The 27,837-nt window shown below is 38.0% G+C and overlaps 1 protein-coding gene across 1 annotated transcript in view; it reads right to left on the bottom strand.

Moving 5' to 3' along the window:
- Positions 1 to 23,446: 23,446 nt before the first annotated feature.
- The window catches only part of KLF8 (KLF transcription factor 8), a 37,102-nt gene continuing 32,711 nt past the window's right edge, over positions 23,447 to 27,837 (bottom strand). Inside the window, exon 4 of the mRNA XM_035712299.2 lies at positions 23,447 to 23,628. Coding sequence (XP_035568192.2) covers positions 23,447 to 23,628 — 182 coding nt within the window. The remainder of the gene's footprint in view (positions 23,629 to 27,837) is intronic.

The following is a 27,837-nucleotide window of genomic DNA, read 5'->3' as shown; positions in this document are numbered from 1 at the left end:
GGTCTTAGGGCAGATCTGTTTTTAACTCTTTGAGGAACCTCCACACAGTTTTCCAGAGTGGCCCCACCAGTTCACATTCCCACCAACAGGGTAAGAGGGTTCCCTTTTCTCCTCATCCTCTCCAACATTTGTGGTTTCTTGCCTTGTTAATTTTCCCCATTCTCACTGGGGTGAGGTGGTATCTCATTGTGCTTTTGATTTGTATTTTCCTGATGGCCAGTGATGCGGACCATTTTCTCATGTGCTTCTTGGCCATGGCTATGTCTTCCTCTGTAAGATTTCTCTTCATGTCTTTTGTCCATTTCATGATTGGATTGTTTGTTTCTTTGGTGTTGATTTTAATAAGTTCTTTATAGATCTTGGAAACTAGCCCTTTATCTGATAAGTCATTTGCAAATATCTTCTCCCATTCTGTAGGTTGTCTTTTAGTTTTGTTGACTGTATCCTTTGCTGTGCAAAAGATTCTTATCTTGATGAAGTCCCAATAGTTCATTTTTGCTTTTGTTTCTTTTGCCTTCGTGGATGTATCTTGCAAGAAGTTACTGTGGCTGAGTTCAAAAAGGGTGTTGCCTGTGTTCTCCTCTAGGATTTTGATGGAATCTTGTCTCACATTGAGGTCTTTCATCCATTTTGAGTTTATCTTTGTGTATGGTGCAAGAGAATGGTCTAGTTTCATTCTTCTGCATGTGGATGCCCAATTTTCTGAGCACCATATATTGAAGAGACTGTCTTTCTTCCAGTGGATAGTCTTTCTTCCTTTGTCGAATATTAGTTGACCATAAAGTTGAGGGTCCACTTCTGGATTCTAAGGCATTAGTTTTTTAAAAGGCTGCAGAATACTCCACTATATGGGTGCACTAAGATTTGCTTTACCGGTCCCTTCTCAATAAATGTTTGTGTTGCTTCCGGTCTTTGTTAAGTGTCAATAATTTCCCTGATGAATATGCTGTTGCATGTATGTTCAATCCCTGGGTTATTGGATAGTCATTTATTTTTTTATTTTTTGAAATATGGTATTTGTTTTTCTCTGACTTATTTCACATAGGATAATACTCTCTGGCTCCATCCATTTTGTTGCAAATGGTAAAATTTCATTTGTTTTATGGCTCAGTAATATTCCATTGTATATTTATATACAACATCTTCTTTATTCATTCATCAGTTGATGGAAACTTCAGCTGTTTTCATAATTTAGCTATTATAAATAATGTTACTATAAACATTAGTGTACTTGTATCCAATTGAATTAGTAATTTTGTATTCTTTGGGTAAATACCTTAAAGTGCAAATACTGGATTGTAGGCTACTTCTATTTTCCTTCACATTTTAATGTAAATTCTAGTTAGTTAACACATCTGGTGAAATTGGCTTCAGGTGCAGAATTTAATGATTCTTCATTTACATATAACACCCAGTGCTCATCACAACAAGTGCCTTCCTTAATACCCATTACCCATTTAGCCCATCTCCCACTCACATCCCTCCATCAACCATTAGTTTCTTCTTTGTAAGTTGAGGTTGTTATGGTTTGCTTCCAACACTCTTTTTTACTTCCCCTATGTTCATCTGTTTTGTTTCTTAACTTCCATATGAGTGAAATAATGTGATATTTGTCTTTCACTTACTGACTTATGTCCCTTAGAATAATAAACTCTAGCTCCATCCACATCATTGCAAATGGCAAGACTTCATTCTTTTTGATGGATGAGTAATATTCCATTGTATACATATACATATACGACTCCTTTATCTATTAGTCAGTCAGTGGAGGATTGGGCTCTCTCTATAGTTTGGCCATAGTTGATGCTGCTGCTATAAATATTGGGGTGTATGTTCCCCTTGAATCTGTATTTTTCTCTTCTTTGGTTAAATACCTAGTAGTGCAATTTCTCGGTCATAGGGTAGTTGTATTTTTAACATTTTAATATTTTCAATACTATTTTACAGAGTGCTGCAGTAGCTGACATTCCTACTAACAGTGCAAGGGTTTTCCCCTTTCTTCACATCTTTGTCAACATTTGTGGTTTCCTGTGTTGTTAATTATAGCCATTCTGAGAGGTGTGAGGTGATATCTCATCATGATTTTGATTTGTATTTCCCCTATGATGGGTGATGTTGGGCATCTTTTCATGGGTCTGTTAGCCATCTGACTTTTTATTTTTCTGTGGAAAAATATCTGTTCATGTATTCTGCCCATTTGTTAGCTGGATTATTTTTTTTGGGGGGGGGTGTTGAGTTTGATAAGTTCTTTATAGATCTTGGATACTCTTTATTATATATGTTATTTGCAAATATATTTTTCCATTCCATAGGCTGCCTCTTAGTTTTGTTGACTGTTTCCTTTACTGTACAGAAGTTTTTATCTTGATGAAATCCCAATAGTTCACTTTTGATTTTGTTTTTCTTACCTCTGGAGGCATGTCTAGTAAGAAGTTGCTTTGGCTGATGTCAAAGAGGTTGCTCCCTGTGTTCCCCCCCTAGGATTTTGATGGTTTCCTCTCTCATATTTAGGTCCATGATTTTGAATTTATTTTTGTGTATGTGGTCCAGTTTCATTATTCTGCATGTGGCTATCCATTTTTCCTAAAACCATTTGTTAAAGAGGCTTTCTTCCATTGGATATTCTTTCCTGATTTGTGGAGGATTAGTTGCTCATATGGTCGTAGGTCCATTCCTGGGTTTTCTATTCTGTTCCATTGATCTATGTGTCTGTTTTTGTACCAGTACCATACTCTCTTGATGACAACAGCTTTTTAATACAGCTTGAAGTCCAGAATTGTGATGCCTTCAGCTTTGCTTTTTGTTTTAATGATTCCGTTGGCTATTCAGGGTCTTAATGGTTCCATACATATGTTAGGATTGTTTGTGCCAGCTCTATGAAAAATGCTGTTGATAGTCTGATAGGGATTGTGTTAAATTTGAGATTGCTTTGGGTAGTATAGACATTTTAAAATGTATGTTCTTCCAATTCTTGAGAATGGAATGTTTTACATTTATTTGTGTCCTCTTTAATTCCATTCATCAGTGTTCTATAGTTTTCTGAGTACAGGCTTTTCACCTTTTTGGTTAGCTTTATTCCCAGGTATCTTATGATTTTTGGTGCAATGGTAAATGGGATAGATTCTTTGATTTATCTTTATGCTGCTTCATTATTGGTGTATATAAATGCAACAGATTTCTGTAAATTTATTTTTATTTTTTTAAGATTTTATTTATTTTTATTTATTTAATAATGAAAGATACACACACACACACACACACACACACACACACACACAGAGGCAGAGACACAGGCAGAGGGAGGATCAGGCTCCATGCAGGGAGTCTGACATGGACTGGATCCCAGGTCTCCAGGATCAGGCCCTGGGCTGAAGGCGGCCCTAAACTGCTAAGCCACCTGGGCCGTCCTGTAAATTGATTTTATATCTTGCAACTTTGCTGAATTCACAAATCAGTTTAAGCAGACTTTTTTTGCAGAGTCTGGGAGGTTTTCTAGATAAGTATCACCTCATATGCAAATAGTGAAAGTTTGACTTCTTCTCTGCCAATTTGGATGCCTTTTATTTCTTTTTGTTACCTGATTGCTGAGGCTACGATTTTTAGTACTATGTTAAATAACAATGATGAGAATGGACATCCCTCTGTTGTTCCTAACCATAGAGCAAAACTCTCAGTTTTTGCCCACTGAGGTTTATATTACTTGTGGGTTTTTCATATATAGTACACTCATATTAATATCATAAATAGATGTTGTACTTTGTCAAATGCTTTTTCTGAATATATTGGCATGACCTTATGGTTCTTATCCTTTCTTATATTATTGTGATGTATCACATTGGTTTGCAAATATTGAACCACCTTGCAACACAGGCACAAGTCCTAGTTGGTCATAGTGAATGGTTTTTCAAATATAGTTTTATTCAGTTTCCTAGTATTTTATTGAGAATTTTTACATCCATTTTCATCAAGGATATTGTCCTATACTTTTCTTTTTCAATGGAGTCTTTACTTGGTTTTGGTATCAGGGCAATGCTGGCTTCATAAAATGAATTTGGAAATTTTCTTTCCCTTTCTAATTTTTGGAATAGTTTGAGAAGAATAGGCATTAATTCTTCTTTAAATGTTTGATAAAATTTGCCTGTGAAGCCATCTGGCCCTGGACCTTGTTTGATGGGAGATTTTTGATTACTGATTTAATTTATTTGGTGCTTATCAGTGTGCAGTATATGTGATCTATTCTGGGGAATGTCTCATGTGCACTTGAAAACAACTTGTATTCAGATGTTTTAGGATGGAATGTTCTGAATATATCTGTTAAGTCCATCTGGTCCAATGTGTCATTCAAAACCATTGTTTCCTTGTTTGTTTTTTTGTTTGTTTTCATAATCTGTTTATTGATGTACATGAGATGTTAAATTCTCTATGATCATTGTATTATTCTCATGTAGTTCCTTTATGTTTGTCATTAATTGTTTTATGTATTTGGCTGCTCCTATGTTGGGTACATAAATATTTACAACTTGTTGGACTATCACCTTTATTATGATATAGTGGTGTATATCATTAATCTCTTGTTAAAATCTTTGTTTTAAAGTCTAATTTGTCTGATATATCTATTGCTACTCCAGTTTTCTTTTGACAGCCATTTGCATGATAAATGTTTCTCTATTCCCTCATTTTCAATGTGTAGGTGTCTCTAGGTCAAAAATGAGTCTCTTGTAGGTAGGATATAGACAGACCTTGGGGTTCTGTTGTTGTTGTTTTTATCCATTCTGACTCTTGATTGGCGAGTGTAGTCCATTTACAATCAAAGTAATATTGATAGATATGTATTCATTGCCATTTTTATGTGTTTTTACATTGTTTCTGGAGATCTGCTCTGATCCTTTCTTGTCTTTGTCACTTTTGGTCTCTTTGTACACAGAGGCCCCTTTAATATTTCCTGCAATGCTGGTTAGTGGTTGCAAAATCTTTCAATTTTTGTTTTGTTTTGTTTTTGTTTTTTTGTCTTTGAAACTCTATCTCTCCCTCTGTTTCAAATGATAGCTTTGCTGGATAGAGTATTCTTGGTTGTAGATTTTTCCCATTCAGCACTTTGAATATATCATGACATTTCATTCCAGCTTGTCAAGTGTCTGTTGAGAGATGTGTGGTTAGTTTTATGAGCCTTCCCTTGTAAGTTAAGAACTTCTTTTGTATTGTTGATTTTAAGATTTTGTATTTATTACTATATTTTGTAAATTTAATAATATGTCTTAGTGTTAGCCTACTTTTGTCGATTTTGATGGGAATTCTCTTTGCCTTCTGGATCCGGATGTCTGTTTTTTTTTTAATCCAGAGTAGGGAAGTTTTCATCGATTATTTCCTTAAATAAATTTTTTGCCCCTTTATCCCATTCTTCTTCTTGTACTCACATAATACAAATGTTATTACATTTGTCCATGTAATGTTATTACATTAGTCCATTCTCATGTTCCATAATTTTTCTTTCTCTGTCTGGTTCATTTTAATTATTTTCTATTGTTTTGTCTTCTATATCATTAACTCGTTCCTCTGCTTCTTCTAGCCTTTTGTTCATTGCATCAAGCCTGTTTCCAATCTCAGTTATTGCATTCTTCATTTCTGATTGAATCTTTTTAAAACATATTTATCAATGTGGTAAGGGTCTCCCTGAAGTTTTCCATTCTTTCTCAAGCCGAGATACCACCCCAATGATTGTTGCTTTAAGTTTTCTACCAGGCATGTTACTTATATCTGTTTTTCTTAGATCTCTGCCATGGCCTTAATTTGTTCTTTCATTTGGAATGTTTTCTTCTATCTTGTCATTTTGTCTATGTCTCTGCCTTCTTCTCTGTGCTAGAAAATCCCATTATGTTTCCTGCTACTGAGCATAATGGCTTTATGAAGAAGAGGTTATACATTGTCCAGGGGACAATGTGCTTCAGAGAGAGTCTCTGGTGTGTGTTATGTGCACTCTTATGTTGAGATTTGGGTGCTCTATTCTCAGGCCAATTGTCTGCAGAAGGTCTTCTTGCCTGAAGTGGCCAGTGTTTGGTCTCTGACCTGAATGTGGTGAGTGTTAACTAGGTGTGCTCTGATTTGCTTGTTAAATGAGCTCCGACATACCCTCAATAAGAACTGAGGCCCTGCAAATATCTCTGGTCATGAGACATGGTGTAGGCAAGGGTTTCTGCTGGTCTTCTGGGTCAGGAGCCTGCTGTGCTTGGATTGAGGCAAGCCTGATCAAGAAGGTGAGTCTTGGACTTGTAGTAAGCAGGTTAAGTAAGGGGTTTTGGACTTGTAGTAAGCAGGTTAGTTAGTGTGGGTGCTCTGTTGTTTTCCACAGGTGGTTCTGTGTTCATACTGAGAGAAAGAGGAGGAAAATGTTGCCAGCAAGCTATTTTGTGCCCGGAGAGTTGTGTCTGGGAATGCTGCCTCTAAGGTATGTTCTCCAAGAAGAGCAAATAATCTCCCCTCTGCATTCCACAGGTGCTTTTAGATCACTGTTTCCATGCCGTCTACCCATGGGTTGTGTGCTTGGTTTCTTTCCAGGAGTAGGTCAGTGCCGTCAGTTCTCAATCACAGTCAAGCTCACTGACCTTTAAAACTCCAGGCTTTAATCCCTGCTGGTTGCAAGAACTCACAGAAATCATCCCCTCTTCTTTTCCTAGCCAATATATTTGGGGAAGTGTTCTTGTGCATTTTCTTGTGTGCTCCCCTCTCTCACCTTTCTCTGTGACAATGGCTCCCTTCTCTCCATAGCATCCAGGATCTGTTTCTTCCCGAAACAATATTTCCACACTTCCTACCTTTTTTATGTGGCTTTTTCTTTCCCTTTACGCATGGAGTTTGTTCTGTCCGTCTTCCAGTTGATTTCTTGGGTATTTAGAATTATTTGACAGGTATCTAATCTAATTGTGTTCATGGGACAAGATGAGCATAGGGTCTTCTCAGTTGTCTGTCATCTTCTCTCCCTTGTCTACCTAGCATTTAAAGAAGAGTCAATACCTATTCTCTTCAAACTATCCCAAAAAATATAAGAGGAGGAAGACTTCCAAACTCATTCTATGAGGTCAGCATTGCCCTGCTACCAAAACCATTAACAGACACCACAAGAAAGAGAAATAGAGGCTAGTACTTCTGAGAAACATTGATTAGAAGTACTCCACAAATTCTTGCAAACTGAATCCAACAGTACATTAAAAAATCATTCACAAATATGTTTTTACCTTTTTAATACTGTTTTGGATGCCTTTTTCTTCTTTTTGTTGTCTGATTGTTGTGGGTAGGACTTCCAGTACTATTTTGAATAAAATTGGTGGGAGTGGACATCCTTGTCTTTCTCCTGACCTTAGTGGAAAAGCTCTTAGTTTATCCCCACAAAGGATGATGTTAGTTGTGTCTTTTTCTTAGATGATTTTTTCTTATGTGGAAATATGTTTCTTCTAAACCAGCTTTGTTGAGGTTATTTTTTATCATAAATATATGTTGTTCTTTGTCAAATGCTTTTTCTGCATCTATTCAATGGATCATATGTTTCTTATCCTTTCTTTTATTGATGTGGTATATCATGTTGATTGATTTATGAATATTGAAACACACTTGCAACCCAGGAATACATCCCACTTGATGAATGATTTTTTTAATGTATTGAATTCGGTTTGCTAGTTTTCTCTTCAGAATTTTTGCATCTATGTTTATTAGTGATATTGACCTGTAGCTCTCTTTTTTGGTGGTGTCTATATCTGTTTTTCGTATCAGGGTAATGGTCTCATAGGATGAGTTTGGAAATTTTCCTTCCTTTTCTATTTTTTGGAATAGTTTGAGAAAAATTATTGTTAGATCTTTTATTTATTTATTTATTTATTTATTTTATTGTTAGATCTTTTAAAAATGTTTATTAGACTTGGATGGTGAGGCCATCTGGTCTAGGACTTTTGTTTGTCAGGAATTTAAAAAAAATTTTATTGGAGTTCAGTTTGCCAACATATAGCATAACACCCAGTGCTCATCCCGCTAAGTGCTCCCCTCAGTGCCCATCACCCAGTCATCCCAATCCCCCTCCCACTTCCCCTTCCACTACCCCTTGTTCATTTCCCAGAGTTAGGTGTCTCTCAAGTTTTGTCACCCTCACTGATATTTTGACTCACTTTCTCTCCTTTCCTTTTATTCCCTTTCACTAATTTTTATATTCCCAAAATGAATGAGACCATATAATGTTTGTCCTTCTCCGATTGACTTATTTCACTCAGCATGATACCCTCCAGGTCCCTCCACGTTGAAGTAAATAGTGGGTGTTGGTCATTTCTAATGGCTGAGTAATATTCCATTGTATACATATACCACATCTTCTTTATCCATTCATCTTTCGATGGACACCGAGGCTCCTTCCACAGTTTGGCTATTGTGGACATTGCTGCTATAAACATTGGGGTGCAGGTGTCCTGGCATTTCACTGCATCTGTATCTTTGGGGTAAATCACCAGCAGTGCAATTGCTGGGTTGTAGGGCAGAACTATTTTTCACTCTTTGAGAAACCTCCACAGAATTTTCCAGAGTGGCTGTACCAGTTCACATTCCCACCAAAAGTGCAAGAGGGTTCCCCTTTCTCCACATCCTCTCTGGTGAGTTTTTCCTTCTAGTCATTTTGCTCAGTGCAGAGTGGCCAAAAATAAGTTGTACTTGATAGAAGCGCAAACTCTTCTTACTATAGCATTCCAGCTGTTCTTTCTTTAAATCTAAGACTGAATTCATAGGTTTTCAGGATGATTTGAAAGTTATCTAGGTAAGTTGATGGGGACAGGTGACTTAGGGACCCTACTCTTGGGCATGTCCCTTGTCAGGAATTTTTTGATTACTGATTCAATTTCTTTGCTAGTAATCAGTCTGTTCAAATATTCAATTTTGCCTTGTTTGTTTTAATTGTGTATATGTTCCTAGGAATTTATCAATTTGTTAGCATATAGTTCTTCATGAAACTTTCCTATGATTGTTCATATTTCTGTGGGATTGGTTATTTTTCCACTTTTGTGACTTTATTTATTTTTTTTTAAAGATTTTATTTATTTATTCATGATAGACACAGAGAGAGAGAGGCAGAGACACAGGCAGAGAGAGAAGCAGGCTCCATGCACCGGGAGCCTGACGTGGGATTCGTTCCCGGGTCTCCAGGATCGCGCCCTGGGTCAAAGGCAGGCGCTAAACCACTGCGCCACCCAGGGATCCCGTTTTGTGACTTTATATATTTGAATCCTCTTTTTATATTGATAAATCAGGCTAAAGATTAATGAATTTTGGGAGGAGTAGGGTCCCCAAGTCACCTGACACTAAAAACTTACCTAGATAATTTTCAAATCATCCTGAAAACTACGAATTTGACCTGAGATTTAAAGACAGAAAATCTGAAATGCTACAGAGAGAAGAGTTTGCACTTCTAACAAGGTAGGAAGGTGAGAAAAAAAGGAATCAAGTGGGGGAGGGGCCCCCACGAGGAGCTGGGCTAAGACCGGGTGGTGAAAGCCTCCTGGGACAGGAAAGCCCAGTCCCAGAGAAGCAGGAAATTAAAAAATTTACAACAGATTCTTCCTGGATGGAAAGGCACTTAGCAGGGAAACTGGGCAGAACCACAGGAGGGGTAGTGGAGCCTCCAGGTTCCCAGAGTCACTAACAGAGGAAGTGCACCCCATGGGAGAGCATGCCACAGATGGCAGGACGATCTTGGTAAAGGGCTGGAGCATGCACCCAGCGGGGCCTTGGGAGAAACTCTGGCAGTGGCTGCAGATGGAAGGGGCTGGACCCTTCTGCTTTTGAGAGCCACGGGCTCTGGGAGCTGAATTCCAGCAGCACAGGCCCTGGATCCCAGGGCACCAGGGGACACAGCTCAGGATCCTATGATACCCCCTGGACAGGCAGAGGCGGGGAGGGCACAGGACAGCAAGGACTCTCTTTCCTTGGGCTCCCCCAAACTGTGCAGATCAATGCCCCCAGCCCCCGAGAGCATCCAAGCCAGTGTGGAATGAGAGACTGCAGTAGTTAGTGCAGGAGCTGACTCTAGAGTTGGGGAGCTGGCCGCCGCCAATGTTGTTGTTCCTACTAGTGTCACCGTGCGCCTGGGATGGAGTGGGGCCAACAGAGAACAGGGGCCTCACAGGATAAATAGCTCCCACTGAGCCGTGCACCTAGCAGGAGGCAGGGCTGCTCCCCCAGGGGCACACGCCTGAGGCTCAGCACAGTAGGTCCCTCCCACAGAAGACAAGCTGGGAGGACAGGGGAAGAGCAAGTTCTTGGCCAAGCAGCGCTGGAAAGATCCAGGGGCTGTTGAGGAATTTACAGTATATAGAATCAGAGGATACCCCTCCTTGTTTTTTCTTTTTCTGTTTTTTCTTTCTTTTTTTTCCTTTTTCCAGTACAACTTGTTTTTAGCCACTCTGCATTAAGCAAAATGACTAGAAAGAACTCACCACAAAAGAAAGAATCAGAAACAGTTTTATCTGCCACAGAGTTACAGAATTTGGGTTACAATTCAAAGTCAGAAAACCAATTCAGGAGCACAATTATAAAGCTACTGGTGGCTCTGGAAAAAAGCATAAAGGATTCAAGAGACTTCATGTCTGGAGAATTAATTTTTTAAAAAATTTTTTTAAAATTTTTATTTATTGATGATAGAGAAAGAGAGAGAGAGAGAAGCAGAGACACAGGCAGAGGGAGAAGCAAGCTCCATGCATTGGGAACCCAATGTGGGACTCGATCCCGGGTCTCCAGGATCACGCCCTGGGCCAAAGGCAGGCGCCAAACCGCTGCGCCACCCAGGGATCCCATGACTGGAGAATTTAGATCTAATCAGGCTAAAACCAAAAATCAGTTAAATGAGATGCAATCCAAACTGGAGGTCCTAACAATGAGGGTTAATGAGGTAGAAGAAAGAGTGAGTGACATAGAAGACAAGTTGATGGCAAGGAAGGAAGCTGAGGAAAAAAGATACACACAATTAAAAGACCATGAGGAAAGGTTAAGGGAAAGAAATGACAGCCTCAGAAGGGAAAAAATCTATGTTTAATTGGGGTTCTAGAGGGCACCGAGAGGGACAGAGGGAAGGAGGCATATTTGAACAAATCATAGCTGAGAACTTCCCTAATTTGGGGAGGGAAACAGGCATTCAGATCCAGGAGATAGAGACATCCCCCCACTAAAATCAATAAAAACCGTTAAACACCCTGACATTTAATATTGAAACTTGCAAATTCCAAAGGGAAAAGGAAATCCTTAAAGCAGCAAGAGACAAGAGATCCCTAACTTATAGGGGGAGAACTATTAGATAAATAAGAAATATTAAGGGGGACACTGTAAAAGAAAGAGGACACTCAAAGAAATAATCCACAAAAACAGGGACTGAATGGGTATTATGAATACACTACAATCATATATTTCAATATTAACTCTGAACTCTAATGGGCTTAATGTTCCCATCAAAAGACACAGGGTTTCAGACAGGATAAAAAAGCAAGACCCATCTATTTCCTGAATACAAGAGACACATTTTAGACCTATGGACACCTACAGTCTGAAAATGAAAGGTTGGAGAACCATTTATCATTCAAAAGGTCCTCAAAAGAAAGCAGGGGTAGCAATCCTCATACCACATAAATAAAAGTTTATCCCGAAGACTGTAGTAAGAGATGAAGAGGGACACTGTATCATACTTAAAGGATCTATCCAACAAAAGGACCTAACAATGATGAATATTTATGCCCCGATCGTGGGAGCTGTAAAGTACATCAATCAATTAATAACCAAAGTAAAGACATGCTTAGATAATAATACACTAATAGCAGGAGACTCCAACATGGCGCTTTCTGCAAATGACAGATAATCTAAGCACAACATCTCCAAAGAAAGAGGGCCTTTAAATGATACACTGGATCAGATGGATTTCAGAGATATTTACAGAACTTTACATACAAATGGAAATAAATACACATTCTTCTCAAGTGCACTGGAACTTTCTCCAGAATAAACAACATACGGGTGGCTAATCAGGTCTTAACCGATACCAAAACATTGGGATTGTCCCCTGCATATTTTCAGACCATAATGCTTTGAAACTTGAACTCAATCACAAGAAGAAATTTGGAATAAATTCAAACACATGGAGGTTAAAGAGCATCTTGATAAAAAATGAAAGGGTCAACCATGAAAATAGAGCAGAATTAAAAAGATTCATGGAAACTAATGAGAATGAAGATACAACCATTTAAAATCCTGGGATACAGCAAAAGTAGTCCTGAGAGGGAAATACATCGCCATACAAGCATCCCTCCAAAAATTGGAAAAAAAATCAACAAGTTAACTTTGCAGCTAAAGTAACTGGAGAAAGAACAGTAAATAAAACGTACACCCAGAAGAAGAAGAGAGTTAATAAAGAATCAAGCAGAAGTCAATGAAATAGAGACCAGAAGAACTGTGGAGTAGATCACCAAAATGAGGAGTTGGTTCTTTGAAAGAATTAATAAGATAGATAAACCATTAGCCAGTCTTTTTAAAAAGAAAAGAGAAAAGACTCTAATTAATAAAATCAGGAATGAAAAGGAGAGATCACAACCAATCCCAAGGAAATAAAAACGATTTTAAAAACATATTATGAACAGCTATACACCAATAAATTAGGCAAGCTAGAGGAAATGGATGCATTTCTGCAAAACCACAAACTACCAAAACTGGAATAGGAAGAATTAGAAAACCTGAACAGGCCAATAACCAGGGAGAAAATTGAAGCAGTCATCACAAACATCCCAAGACACAAAGTCCAGGGCCAAATGGCTTCCCAGAGGAATTCTATCAAATGTTTAAAGAAGAAACAATACCTAATCTACTAAAACTGTTCTAAAGAATAGAAAGAGATCCAATACTTCCAAAATCATTCTATGAGACTAGCATCACCTTAGTTCCAAAAACAGACAAAGACCCCACCAAAAAGAAGTATAGACCAATACCCTGATGAACACAGATGCAAAAATTCTCAACAAGATACTAGCCAATAGGATCCAACAGTACATTAAGAAGATTGTTCACTGTGACCAAGTGGGATTTATCCCTGGGGTGCGAGGCTGGTTCAAGACTCATAAAGCAATCAAAGTGATTGATCACATCAACAAGAAAAAAACAAGAACCATATGATCCTCTCAATAGATGCAGAGAAAGCATTTGACAAAAGACAGCATCCATTCCTGATCAAAACTCTTCAGAGTGTATGGATAGATGGATCATTCATCAGAATCTTGAAAGCCATCTACAAAAAGCCCACAGCAAATATCATTCTCAATGGGGAAGCACTGGGAGCCTTTCCCCTAAGATCGGGAACACGACAGGGATGTCCACTCTCACCACTGCTATTCAACATAGTACTAGAAGTCCTTGCCTCAGCAATCAGACAACAAAACGAAATAAAAGGCATCCAAATTGGCAAAGAAGAAGTCAAACTCTCCCTCTTCACAGATGACATGATACTGTAGGTAGAAAACCCAAAAGACTCCACTCCAAGATTGCTAGAACTTATATAGCAATTTGTTAGTGTGGTAGGATACAAAATTAATGCCCAGAAATCAGTGGCATTTCTATACACTAACAATGAGACTGAAGAAAGAGAATTTAAGGAGTCAATCCCATTGACAATTGCACCCAAAAGCATAAGATACCTTGGAATAAACATAACCAGAGAGGTAAAGGATCTATACCCTAAAAGCTACAGAGCACTTCTTAAAGAAACTGAGGAAGACACAAAGATATGGAAAAATATCCCCTGCTCATTTTTTTTTTAAAGATTTTATTTATTTATTCATGATAGTCACACAGAGAGAGAGAGAGAGGCAGAGACACAGGCAGAGGGAGAAGCAGGCTCCATGCAGGGAGCCCGATGCGGGACTCGATCCCGGGTCTCCAGGATCGCGCCCTGGGCCAAAGGCAGGCGCCAAACCGCTGCGCCACCCAGGGATCCCTCCCCTGCTCATTGATTGGAAGAATTAATATTGTGAAAATGTTAATGCTACCCAGGGCAATTTACACATTTAATGCATTCCCTATGAAAATACCATGGACTTTCTTCAGAGAGTTGGAACAAATCATCTTAAGATTTGTGTGGAATCAGAAAAGACCCAAAACACCAGTGGAATATTGAAAAAGAAAACCATAGCCAGGGGCATCACAATGCCAGATTTCAAGTTGTACTAGAAAGGTGTGATCATCAAGACAGTGTGGTAGTGGCACAAAAACAGACACATAGATCAATGTAACAAAATAGAGAACCCAGGATGGGCCCTCAACTCTATGGACACCTAATATTTAACAAAGCAGGAAAGACTATCCACTGGGGAAAGGACCGTCTCTTCAGTGTATGGTGCTGGGAAAATTGTACAGCCACATGCAGAAGAATGATGGTAGAGCAGTCTCTTACACCAGACACAAAGATCAACTCAAAATGGATGAAAGATCTAAATGTGAGACAAGAATCCATCAAAATCCTAGAGGAGAACACAGGCAGCATCCTTTTTGACCTTGGCCACAGCAGCTTCTTGTAAGATACATCTATGAAATCAAGGGAAACCAAAGGAAAAATGAACTATTGGGACTTCATCAAGATAAAAAGTTTCGGGATCCCTGGGTGGCGCAGCGGTTTGGCGCCTGTCTTTGGCCCAGGGCGCGATCTTGGAGACCCGGGATCGAGTCCCACGTCGGGCTCCCGGTGCATGGAGCCTGCTTCTCCCTCTGCCTGTGTCTCTGCCTCTCTCTCTCTCTGTGACTATCATAAATAAATAAAAAAATATTAAAGTTAAAAAAAAAGATAAAAAGTTTCTGCATAGCCAAAGAAACAGTCAACACAAGTAAAAGAGAACCTACAGAATTGGAGAAGATATTAGCAAATGAAATATCAGATATACTGCTAGTATCCAGAAACTATAAATAACTTAGTAAAGTCAACAGCAAAGAAACAAACAATCCAGTCATGAAATGGGCAAAAGACTTGAATAGATATTTCACAGCAGAAGACATAGACATGGCCAACATGCACATGAGAAAATGCTCCACATCACTGGCCATCAGGGAAATACAAATCAAAACCACAATGAGATACCACCTCACACCAGTGAGAATGGGGAAAATTAACAAGACAGGAAACAACAAATGTTGGAGAGAACTTGGAGAAAGGGGAACCCTCTTGCACTGTTGGTGGTAATGTGAAACTGGTACAGCCACTCTGGAAAACTCAGTGGAAGTTCCTCAAAGAGTGAAATATAGAGCTACCCTACAGCCCAGCCATTGCGCTGCTGGGGATTTACCCCAAAGATACAGATGCAGTGAAATGGCAGGAGACCTGCACCCCAATGTTTATAGCAACAATGTCCACAATAACCAAATTGTGGAAGGAGCCTCGGTGTCCATCGAAAGATGAATGGATAAAGAAGATGTGGTTTATGTATACAATGGAATATTACTCAGCCATTAGAAATGACAAATACCCACCACTTGCTTCAACGTGGATGGAACTGGAGGGTATTATGCTGAGTGAAGTAAGTCAATCGGAGAAGGACAAACATATGTTCTCATTCATTTGGGGAATATAAATAATAGTGAAAGGGAATATAAGGGAAGGGAGAAGAAATGTGTGGGAAATATCAGAAAGGGAGACAGAACATAAAGACTCCTAACTCTGGGAAGCGAACTAGGGGTGGTGGAATGGGAGGAGGGCGGGGTTGGGGGTGAATGGGTGACGGGCACTGAGGGGGGCACTTGACGGGATGAGCACTGGCTGTTATTCTGTATGTTGGTAAATTGAATACCAATAAAAAATAAATTTATTATCAAAAAAATAAAAGAGTGAGTTTTTTGGTAAAAAATATACAAAAAATTAAAAAAATAAAGTTGCACCGTATAACATAAAAAAGGAATTCATTTTTCAGCTTCTTTCATAATTTCATAATTAAGTATGTATTTTAAATATATCAAAGTGGGAAAATAAAAGCAATCTTTAAAAAAAATTCTCAAAATGTCCAACTATATAATGACATGTGAAAGAAAATATTTGAAAAGTTGAAAAAAAGATTAATATATTTTATTGTTCTTTTTCAACGAACCAACTCCTGGTTTCATTGATATGTTTTTTTTAAGTTTCTACATCCTGTATTTGTTCTCCAACCTGTATTATTTCCTTCACTCTGCTGGTTTTATGTTTTGTTTGTTGTCATTTTTCTAGCATCTTTGTAAGGCTAGGTTTTTTGAGATATTTCTTTCTTCTTGAGATAAGCCTATTTTCTATAAATTTGTCTCTTAGAATCGCTTTTACTGTACCCTGGTGTTTTTGGACAGTTATATTTTCTTTTGTTTCCATTTACTTTTTAATTTCTTATTTTATTTCCTGGCTGAATCATTCATTGTTTAGTAGAATGTTGTTTAACCCCCATTTATTTGTGCTCGTTCCAGATTTTTTTCCTGTGGTTGACTTCTAGTTTTATACTGTTGTGGTCAGAGATGATGCATGTATGACTTTTGTCTTCTATATTTTGTTGAAGCTTTTTTGTGGCCTAATATGTGATCTTATCTGAAGAATATTTTGTGTGCACTTGAACGATTATGTGTTCTGCTCTTTTAGGATAAATCCAAGCACAGTCTTTAGTCACAGCAGTTTCGTACATCCCCATCCAGCAGTGATATTCGTATTAAGATAACTTTGGAGTTTAAAGATGTCTCAATACCCTCTTCTCTTATATTATTTCTTAGGATAAAACAAAATGTAGAGAAGAGGGATGGGCAGGAAAACTTAGCCAAATGAGTCTATCTCACAAACTCTTAAGGAATTCCTTCTAAGAAATATATAAAAGGAGCACACAGTCTTCATGAAGCCCCATTCAGGGATATGGCTGAATATGTTCCCCAACATGGGGAGGTCTTTATGTACTGAAACAGAAATTATTGTGTTTATACATCCCAGCTTCCTCTCTTGCCCCATGTTACTGTAATGTAGTTTTATCACAACTTTACCCAGGTAAGGGAAAGATTATGATCTACTCGTGCCATGCCATATTGAGGAAACATAAAATGGAGATAAAGTCAAGATATTAGCCATAATTTCTGGAGTTTAAAATATTTTTATTAATAAAAACATACAATAATCAAACATAAGATTGCTTAGTACCCAAGCACACAGCCTGCATGGCTGCCACAGAAAGAGAGTCCCATTGGCTTAGAGCAGAGAATCCTCTATGTGGCTATGCTAACTCAAACAATTCTCGAGTATCTCCAGGTGCATAACAGAGTTGTATATGAGAGATTGCTCATGATCATAGCCTTGAAGCTATGGCTCTGGAGCAAGAACTAATATAAATTAGAGGAAAAACCAGGCGTTCCTCTACAGGACTAAAAGAAGGGGGCACAAACATAAGACTAATAGAGACTAAAGCTTAATATACTGTCCTATAATTTCTTTAAACAGTGACATAAAATTTTATCAATCCCTTCATTGCAGTTTCCTTTTCCCAACACACAAAAAAGGAGTCAGTTTCTGAAACTACTTTCCCACTGTAACCTTCTGTCAAAAAACAGGAATGGACACCACTAGGGACTTTCTTCCTCTTCTTGTTCAGCAATACAATGAAAACAGCACTGCATACAACATATTTATAAGGTAATGTCCAACACAACTACTTGCACTGACCTCAGAAAACATCTCCTGGAAGGGAAGGAGAGTTTCTTAACAGTTAACAAAATAGCCTCTTTCCCCCTGCCCTACCACCAGAAAAAGGAAATGGAAGGTAAAACCAGTGTTTGAGAATCAAAGAAATATCCTGTCACTGGTATAAATTCTATCCTTTTCCATCCCACTTTCGTCCTTATCTATATTATTTTAAAGTACAGTAAGAAGGGAAAAAGAAAAATGTAACTGGTAAAGTTGAACTGGCCAAAGCCTGAAGGGCTCTGGGAAATTGCCATTGTGTTTCCAACAATTTTACATGTAAAGTGATCCAAATAAAGTTAGAATAAGGCAAAATTCACCTTTAGAAACAATGGATTGTGCCTACATATTCATTTGGGCCCTTCTGTGGTTCAAGTCTGGAAACAGATGAGAATCCTACAGTTAGTAATAAAGTGAATGTGGGGGAAGGAAGAGAAGAAATAATATTATGTCTTGTGACCACTCTTCAATTATCCTTCTTATTGACTCAAATTTAGCTCTTTGTGACCCAGGAAGTCTAATTTTCTCCTTTTTCTTGGGTAAATTAGGGTACAAGAGTTATTATCATAGTGATGATCATAGTACTTTGTTGTTCATTTAAGGATCTCCCATTATTTTTGCCAGTGTCTATTAATGAGATCCTCACACTTTTGTGAGGTAGATTTTTAGATCCCCATTTTGTAGATGGGTTAACTGAGGCACAAAGAGGTGATGTGACTTGCCCAAGGTCAATGACGTGAGAAACAGGAAAAATATGGAGAGAGGTAATTTAGGGTAGCACCTGTATTGTAGAAAGCCACACTTATCAGTGAGAAAAAGTGCTAAGTGTTTCTTTTGATTGGACACACCTACTCTCTTCTGTGTTCATCTGTCTCTATAAGTATTAGTACACTGTGAAGTATCAATAATTTCTCTTTGCTTATTCAATGTTGGGTCAATTTCCAATGTTGGTTCTTGAGAAAACTTTTTTTGGGAGCAGGATAGACTCCAAGTTCCTGGAACTTAGAACGCAGAAATTCCAAATTCCTGAATTTTGCAGATCACTTGGTCTCAAAGAGCTGTTAGAGTTCCGAAAATGTTACTATTATGTATTTAAACACTATGCTCTAGCTGTTTCTCACAGTCACAGGTTAACAATCAAGATGCCACTATACATGTATACTGGAATTGAACAATTAAGTATATGGATAGCAGAGTGTGGGAGCCAGGTCTCTCACTGTTGGATTGGGAGGCTATAGAAAAACAAAGGTAAAAATTTAGAATGAACCATTGGTAATGGATTGGAGTTGACGACATCAGTATAAGCTCATGTTCAGCTTAATAAAGATATGGATGATTACAGATAGAACATTTCTAGATATGTGTATACATGGGTCATTGTACATACATATATTTCTTTGCTCTGTCAGTTGAGATAACCTATAAGCAACAATGGCCAAAAGCAACAAGCATACTTAATGTTCAGGTCTTGGTTTCTAACAAAATTCTCTAGTAAAAGGAATCAGTACGCCTTAAATAACTGGTTGCTTATAGAAGTGGATAAAAAATATGAGTAAATTAGATCATTTTGTAGTGCTAGAAGATAAGGATGTGCTAAAAAAATTGATAAGGGCATGTGAAAAGGACTCAAGTGTCAACCCAAAAGAGTGTCCAATGGTCAAAGCTGGAACAATTGAGAAACGAAATAAATTTGTATTGGATTTATAACTTAAAGTATAAAATAAATATCAAAGGATCCCTACTAAAACAAATAAATAATTTCATGAATAAGTATATGAGTGAGAAAAGACAAATATTTCATGCAAAGAATTCCAAATAATTTATGTAGATACTCACTCAAGGATGTGGTGCATAATGCACCAATGTTTAAGTGTAGGCTTCATATAGTGACTTCCTTCCAAAAAGTATAGCATGGAGATGGGGACAGGAAAGGTACAGAGGAGAAATCTGGCAAACACCATTTCAGCCAGATGATCAATGTTAGCATCAAGAGTGTAAGTCATGCTAATATAATGTGATGCAAAGGGCAGTTTACCTGTATAATCTTCTTCCCCCCAAACCCATAACCTCAGTTTAATCATGATTTGTCATCAGACAAATCTAAACTGTGAGACATACTCTTCAAAACCTTCAAGGTCATAGGAAACAAGGGAAGTCTGAGAAATTGTCACAACCAAGAGAAGCCTCAGGACGTATGACTATTAAATGTGATGTGCTATCCTTAATAGGATCCTAGAACAGAATAAGGAAATTAGGTGAAACTCAGGCAATCTGAATAAAGTTCAGATTTTAGTTAAAAATAATAATGTATCAATATTGCTTTATTACTTGTAACAAATGTAGCATACTAATGAAAGATGTTAATAATAGAGACAACTAGATATGGGTTATAGTGAAACTCTCTGTACTATCTCCACAATTTTCTATAAATCTAAAACAGTTCTAAAGTTAAAAAATTATTTAAGAAGATCTTATACCATATGATTTTAATCATGTGGAATTTAAAAAACAAAACAGATGAACATATGTGAGGCAGGGGAAAGAGAGGGAAACAAACCATAAGGGACTCTTAAAGACAGAGAACAAACTGAGGGTTGATGGAAGGAGGTGGTGGGGGATGGGCTAGATGGATGATGGATATTAAAGAGGGCACTTGTTATGATAAGCACTCAGTGTTGTATGCAAGTGATGAATAATTGACTTCTATTGCTGAAACCAATATTGCACTGTATGTTAACTAACTAGAATTTAAATAAAAATTTTAAATAGGAAAAAATCAATGCAAATAAGTTTTACAAGCCTAAATCTCAAAACCCTTTTTTTCTTATCATAATTCACTCCACCTAATCTACCCAACCAGTTCACATTTTTCATAGTTTTTCCTGAATTTTTCAATCATAATTATCAATCATCTGCAGATGGACAGATTCCACTGCAGCAAATCCCAGAATATTATCCAACCTTATCATACAAGGCCATTTTCCATACCTTAGGCAACTGTCCACATAATGGTCCTTTGATAGCATGGGCACAGTAAATTAAATTAATTCCAATTGTTACCTAAGATAGTTCCTTTCCATCTTGCTGTTTATTTAGCAAAGTTATATGTGGTTTTGGTGCAGTATTGGATTGTACTCTATTTGGATCCCTGTACTCTATGAAGTACTCTAAATGCATTTAGACATATTTCCTAAAGAATATGCAAAGAATTGGAAGTATTTTATCATTATTTAGAGGGGAGAGGTCAATAAGAATAGGGTTGGAAATGTTTCGTAACAATAAACAATAAAGCGTGAACAAAGTCCTACATTATTTTGAATGGAAAAAATTGAATAAAGGCTTAAGGATGTCAGGGATACCAATATTTAGAATCTTAACTTGATCATCTTAGTTAATACAACAGTATGATTGATAGCCTTTATTTATTAGTAGATTATATGCTCAATGCAAAAGATCCTGAGGTCTGAGGAGCACTGTTCAGTTATGAACTTTGGAAAAGCAGACTCAGGATCAATTCTCTGGAGAAAATGGGTAAGCCCTTTGACTCTACTGTGAAATACCACATCAACTACTCAATTATAAGCTTAAATTCACTTGTTATGGAAATTCACAATCTGTCTTACAGCTACATAGAAGTTACCTTTAACAGACTGGTCCTAGGTATTTCCTAGGGCTTTATCAATTAATTTACAGTGGGAACTTGCATACTAAAAGTCAGAGGAAAGCCTATAACAAAATAGCAATAGTATTAAACAATAGTATTAAACAATATATATCATTTGAAAAATACACAGCCCTTGAATTTATGAGGGTTTGTGGTCTGGAAATACACTATAAGATGAAACCAGGTAAATCAAATCTGAGATATTATAGAAAGTGTTTGAATAGAAAAATTGTGTGCCTAATGTTATATGTCAATGGCCACAAGCACATTTTACTTACTGTTTAATCAACTGTAAATGATATACTATGAGTGGTCTAAAGTTTTCTGAAATAAAACATGAAATTGGATAAATACTGCATCCAATCATGTACAATTTTCTTTAATTTAGTTTTACAATATGATCCCTGGGAGAATGGGTATGCAGATATATAAGGCCTCAATGAAATATCTGCAGAAAGAATATGACCCATATATGTTTCATCTGTAAAATATGAACGATGTGTAGGACTAAGTTATTAATAAGATCCCTTTTTGGTACTAGAATTTTTCTATTTAGTCAGAATGGATGGTCTTGGGAGGTAGTAACCTAAAGTATTCACGCAGGGACTTGAATATCTACCAAGGAAAAGGGGTTCAATATGAAGACAACCTTTAGATCAGAGGCTGAATTTAAAGATAAATGAAGCAAAGCCCTCCTTGCCCCCAGGTAGAGGAAGTATGCCATGTGGAGGTAGATCTGAGGTCCAGGGCCTGGAACAGAGTTTTATGCCCAGAGACTGTTATGAAACAGTCTAGTTGGGTAACCAAACATGTATATTATGTAACCTGCCATAACAGCTACTGAAATGCTTAAGTGTTCATAGCACTTGCAGGACATCAAATGGCTTTTTGAGTCAGTTCTCCCTAAAATCCTTGTATAATCCATTTGAAATACAGGAATTCACGGTAATCATGCCATGGAATGAACACATTTGGTTTTCTTCCACCCCTTACCTCTGTATAACATGGCCCCAGTGTGTGATTTCTCATCATGCAATATGCTTATAGCAGTTGCTTTATGTAAACAAAAGAGTAAACAGTACAGTGCAACCTCTCCAGACATTCTCAACAGGCTGCCATTTGAATGGGGTCTGTGATTACAGTACTTTTGATATCCTATCCAAATAAATGTCCCCTCTATTGTCAGAATGATCCTGCTTTTGCTTGTTCCTATCCTTGCCCAACATAGTCTCCTGGAACACTTTTCTCCCTACTGGTGTGTCACTGTGCTTTGAATATTTATTTGTTCAAATTTAACATAATAGAGACGGTAACTGTGCAGCCAAATTGTTATCCTGAAGGAAGAGGAAGAAAAGAGGAGGAGAAGTAAGAGTAGTAGATCATTTCATTCTTTTTGATGGACTTGAGAAGAAGCACCAGCACTGTCTGAAAACTAAACTGTAAGAACAAATAGGATTAGATTTATAAAACCTTTGAGTTGGTCAGCTTATTCACTGAGAATGTGCCCTATATTCAGGACACAAATCCCTATAAAACTTACCAACCAACTAAATTGTTATGTCTTTTTTTCTGTTTAGGAACTTAAAAAAATAGTCATTTTAAGACACTACCAACCACTTTTAAGTACTGGTTCAAAAAAAAGGATAAGAATTCTAGAAAATAAGAGGAAAAAAATGGAATAAAAATGAGTGCATGTTTGTTTACAGCCTTGAGTTTTATTCTTATTTTGTTTTGGTAGGAAACTGTCTTATCATAGAGCAAAGGTGGGGTGGGGGAGTGGAGGGCAACTATGAGTTATGCACTGGAATTCAACCCATGGAAGGCTGAAAAATCAGGAGACTGGACAGTGGAGAGATGAATGTGGAATATGAGGAACCCCCATGGAATGGAAGATCATCTATCTTTCCCTACTGTCTCATCAACCTGGCTTAGTGAGTTGCTCTTACTTCATTTCCGAGGCAAGCTGAAGTCAAAGAAGAAAAGATGGTTAATGATCTCATTGTGCATGCATGCACATGCACAAAAAAAGACCAGTGCAGCTCCTCTAGTGCAGTCTATGCTGCTCACATGGTGTCATGGCGCCTGCGGTGCAAGGATAGGTGGTCAGAGCGAGAAAAGCTACGGTTGCAGCCTGTGCACTGGAAGGGCTTGATGCCAGTGTGCTTGCGAAAATGGCGGGTGAGCTCATCTGAACGAGCAAATTTCCAGGAGCAGCCATCCCAGGTGCATTTATAAGGCTTCTCTCCTAAAAGGGGGAATATGACAAAATGAAAGGAGTCAGAGAAGAGATGCTTGGATACTGGAAAGAGAACAGAGTATATAACCCTTTATCAAGGCTTTGGTCAAAATTTGTGGCAATCACTTTGAAGAAATGCTCTCTACCCTTATAGTAATACTAAAGAGAAGCCAACATGGCAGAAAGGAAACCACGTAGGTGCTGGTTGAAACAGACCTTTGCGTGTATTCTGGCTCTACTACATACTGGCTGTGTGACCTTAAATACGTCACTTCTCCCTGGTAGTCTGTTTTCTCATCTCTAAAGGGGGAAAAATATCTCACAGGATGTTTGAAACATCTTTTTATTTATTTATTTTTATCACAGTAAGCAATAAAACTTGGATCCAGGTCAGCCCCGGTGGCTCAGCGGTTTAGCGCCACCTTCAGCCCAGGGCCTGATCCTGGAGACCAGGGATCCAGTCCCATGTTGGGCTCCAAGCATGGAGCCTGCTTCCCCCTCCTCCTGTCTCTCTCTCTCTCTCTCTCTGTGCGCCTCTCATGAATAAATAAATAAAGTCTTAAAAAAAAACTTGAATCCAAACCCAGGCCTCTGTTACTTTTCACTATACCACATTATAGTAACCATTACTTCTCTTCTAATAGCTCCTAATCAATACTCAAAAATTAAACCATATACATAGAAAGAATGTGGTTCACTAGAATGGGCCCTCTGTTAAGGCTATAGGACTTCTTCTATGTAAGGTCAGACACTCAGGGGAATGGAATGGAATTAGAAAAAGCTCATCAAATTTGAAATAGCTCCATCCTTAGTATCTTTAGGTTGCATCTGATTTATGTATGAAATATGTATGCTCCAGATAGAAAGCTAAATGCAATAAAAGTAACATAAAAAACATTAACACAGTATGACCCCATTATGTTATATAGATCACACATCACATTTGGGATAAAGGTAATATCAATATTCTTAAGGGTAATTTATGAGAAATGATTACCAGTGAATGAATATGTGGAAAATGAGGATCAGAGAAGCAGAAAAATAACATTTCCTTTTTTTACCACCTTTCTGTATTGTTTGAATGTTTTAAAATTCATGATATTGTATCTTATAATAAAAATTTTAAAATTAAAATTTTAAAATAGATAAAAATCTCCCTACAGGGAGATTGATGGTTGGAAGTTGGTGATGAAGTAGGAGGACCCTAGGCTCACTTTGTCCAATGAATACAACTGGATAACCATCAAAACATGCTGAATAGCCTAGAAATTGACCTGAGGACTGGTAGAAAAAATGTCCTTAACTAAAGTTAGAGAAGAGACCACATTGAAGAAGGTAGAAAGTGAGAAGGGAGTTTGAGAGAGAAACGAATTGTGGCTGCTGTGGTGGAGAGGGATCCATGGCTATGGAGAAGGGCAAAAGTCTGACTAACACACAGGGGAGCACACAGGGAAAACAAATCCCCACAGCAATTGTCTTGGAAAACAAGAGGGATGGAATTTCCTGAGTTTTGCAACAAGCGGGGCTTAAAACTTGGAGTTTTAAAGGTCAGTGGACTTGGATGGCATAGAGCCTAGTGGGCACTGGGGCTGCTCCTAGAAAGAAGGCAGGCAAACAACCAATGGACATACAGCACAGAAACAATGACTAGAAGAGTGCTTAGGGCACAGACTGGGGAGGTTATTTACTCATCTCAGAGCCTATCCCAGAGTGGCAGTGTTTATAGAGAGACCCCTCTGGGAACAAAGGAACTGGCTGGTACCATTTCCTTCTCCTATCCCTCAACATAAGCACAAAGCCATCTGTGAGAACCAGCACAGTGCTTATACTCTGTATTTAACTGGCTTTTACCAAACCCCACCACCCCATGCTTTGGTGGAACCATCCCTTTCAGTCTAGCTTGCCTTAGTCCTAGCATAGTGGACCCCTTATCCCCAGAAGACTGCCTCAAAACCCTGCTCACATTGTGTCTCCCATTTTGTGAGTTTTGCAAAGACTTGGTTCCAGTAGCAGTGGTGACAGGTCTCATTTCACAATCAGTCCAGAGATAGATAGTTAAAAAGTACCACGTTCAAGCCATGGACCAAACACTCCCCACAACAGGTAAGAGAGCCTCTACAGACAACTGGCCTAAGGAATAAAATGGCCAGGACAAACAGCAGAGAACACACAGCACATAATAGAGACACTCTAGGAAGTGTGATGACCTAGGGAACATAGAACACCACAGATCAGAGCACTATACGGGACCTGTTCTTCATAGGCCATTACCTTCAAGAACAAGAGACATAGCTGACTTTCCTAATACAGAGAACAGACACAGAGACTTAGACAAAATGAGAAGACAGAGAAATTTATCCCAAATGAAAGGACAGGATAAGCCCACAGCTAGAGATTTAAGCAAAACAGATATAAGTAACATGCCTGATAAGGAATTTAAAATAACAATCATAAGGATACTCACTGTGCTTGAGGAAAGAGTGGAAGATATAAGTGAGACCCATAACACAGAGATAAGGAATAACATAGCAGAGATAAGGGCTCAATACATGAAATGAGAAACATGCTTGATGGAAAGAACTGCAGGCTGGAAGAAGCAGAGGAACAAAATAGTGACCTAGAATATAGAGTAATAGATAGTAATCAAGCTGAACAAAAGAGAGCAAAAAGGAATTATATAAAATGAGAATAGACTTAGGGAGCTCAGTGACTACATTAGACATAATAACATTCATATAATAGGAGTTCCCAGAAGAAGAGAGAGAAAAGGAACAGAAACTTTATTTGAAGAAATAACAGCTGAAAACTTCCCTAATTTGGGAAGAAAACAGCTATCCAGATCAAGGAGGCACAAAGAACTCCCATCAAAATCAATAAAGCAGTCAGATTGAACACCAATAAAAAATAAATTTATTATTTAAAAAATCAATAAAGGAGATCCACACCAAAACAAATGGTAATTATATTTGCAAAATTCAGTTATAAAGAAACATTCTTAAAGCAGCAAGACAAAAGAGGATAGTAAGTAACAAGGACAAATCCATAAGACTAGCAGAAAATTTTTCAACAGAAACTTTGCAAGTCAGAGGGCATGATATATTCAAACTGCTGATGGTGAAAATATGTAGACAGAAATGCTCTGTGGGGAACCAGCTGCAGAGCTTATCTGAGGACTGAATCCCATAGTCTTTTGCACACTGGGGATACATGAGGTCCTGAATTGACACACTGACTGTTGACCACATTATTCTCCAAATATAGCTCGTCCACTCCCCCTCCTTGAGCCGATAGCCTATTCTTTTACCATTTTTTATTGGAGTTCAATTTGCCAACATATGGCATAATACCCAGTGCTGATCCCACCAAGTGCCCCCCTCAGTGCCCATCACCCAGTCACCCCAACCCCCCACCCACTTCCCTTTCCACTACCCCTTGTTCATTTCCCAGAGTTAGGTGTCTCTCATGTTTTGTCACCCTCACTGATAGTTTTGCTCATTTTCTCTCCTTTCCCCTTTATTCCCTTTCACTATTTTTTATATTCCCCAAATGAACGAGACCATATAATGTTTGTCCTTCTCCAATTGACTTATTTCACTCAGCATAATACTCTTTTACCATTTGAAGTAAACACATTTTTCTCTGCTTCCCAAAGTTAATCATTCCTATAGCCAAACTGCTAGCTCTCTTAATAAAAACTGGAGGAGACAAAACCTTGGGGTGCAAGTCCAAGTCCTAGTCTAAATCCAAGTCTTGGTCCCCCTGTCCCCCAGACTAAAATTCAGTGAGACTCTGAGTCTTTCTTCATATTGTCGCTTCCAACTATCCTGGCTCCATGGCATCTAATGAGCAAGGCTATCATTTAGAATAGAAGGAAAGATAAAGCATTTCCCAGACAAACAAAAGCTAAAAAGTTCCTGACCACTAAACTAATTCTGCAAGAAATATTAAAGGGGATACTTTGAGTGGAAAAGAGAGACTCAGAAGGATAGCCTGAAGATAGGAAACACAAAAGCAATAACAATGAGTATTTTTTTAAAAAATGAGGCAATGAACTGACAAAATAAAAGGATATAATATATGATAAAACCTACCCAAAATGTGGGGAGCAAAGGAGTGACAAATAGGTTCAAACTTAAATGACAATCAACTTAATATAGATATGCAGAAAAGGTTATACATAAACCTAATGGTGACTATATATCAAAACCCATCTGTAAG

The sequence above is a fragment of the Canis lupus genome, chromosome X, assembly GCF_003254725.2.
Source record: "Canis lupus dingo isolate Sandy chromosome X, ASM325472v2, whole genome shotgun sequence".
NCBI classification, from domain to species: Eukaryota; Metazoa; Chordata; class Mammalia; order Carnivora; family Canidae; genus Canis; species Canis lupus.
Note: the sequence above shows the minus strand (reverse complement) of the source record. Positions and strands in the feature narration are given on the sequence as shown.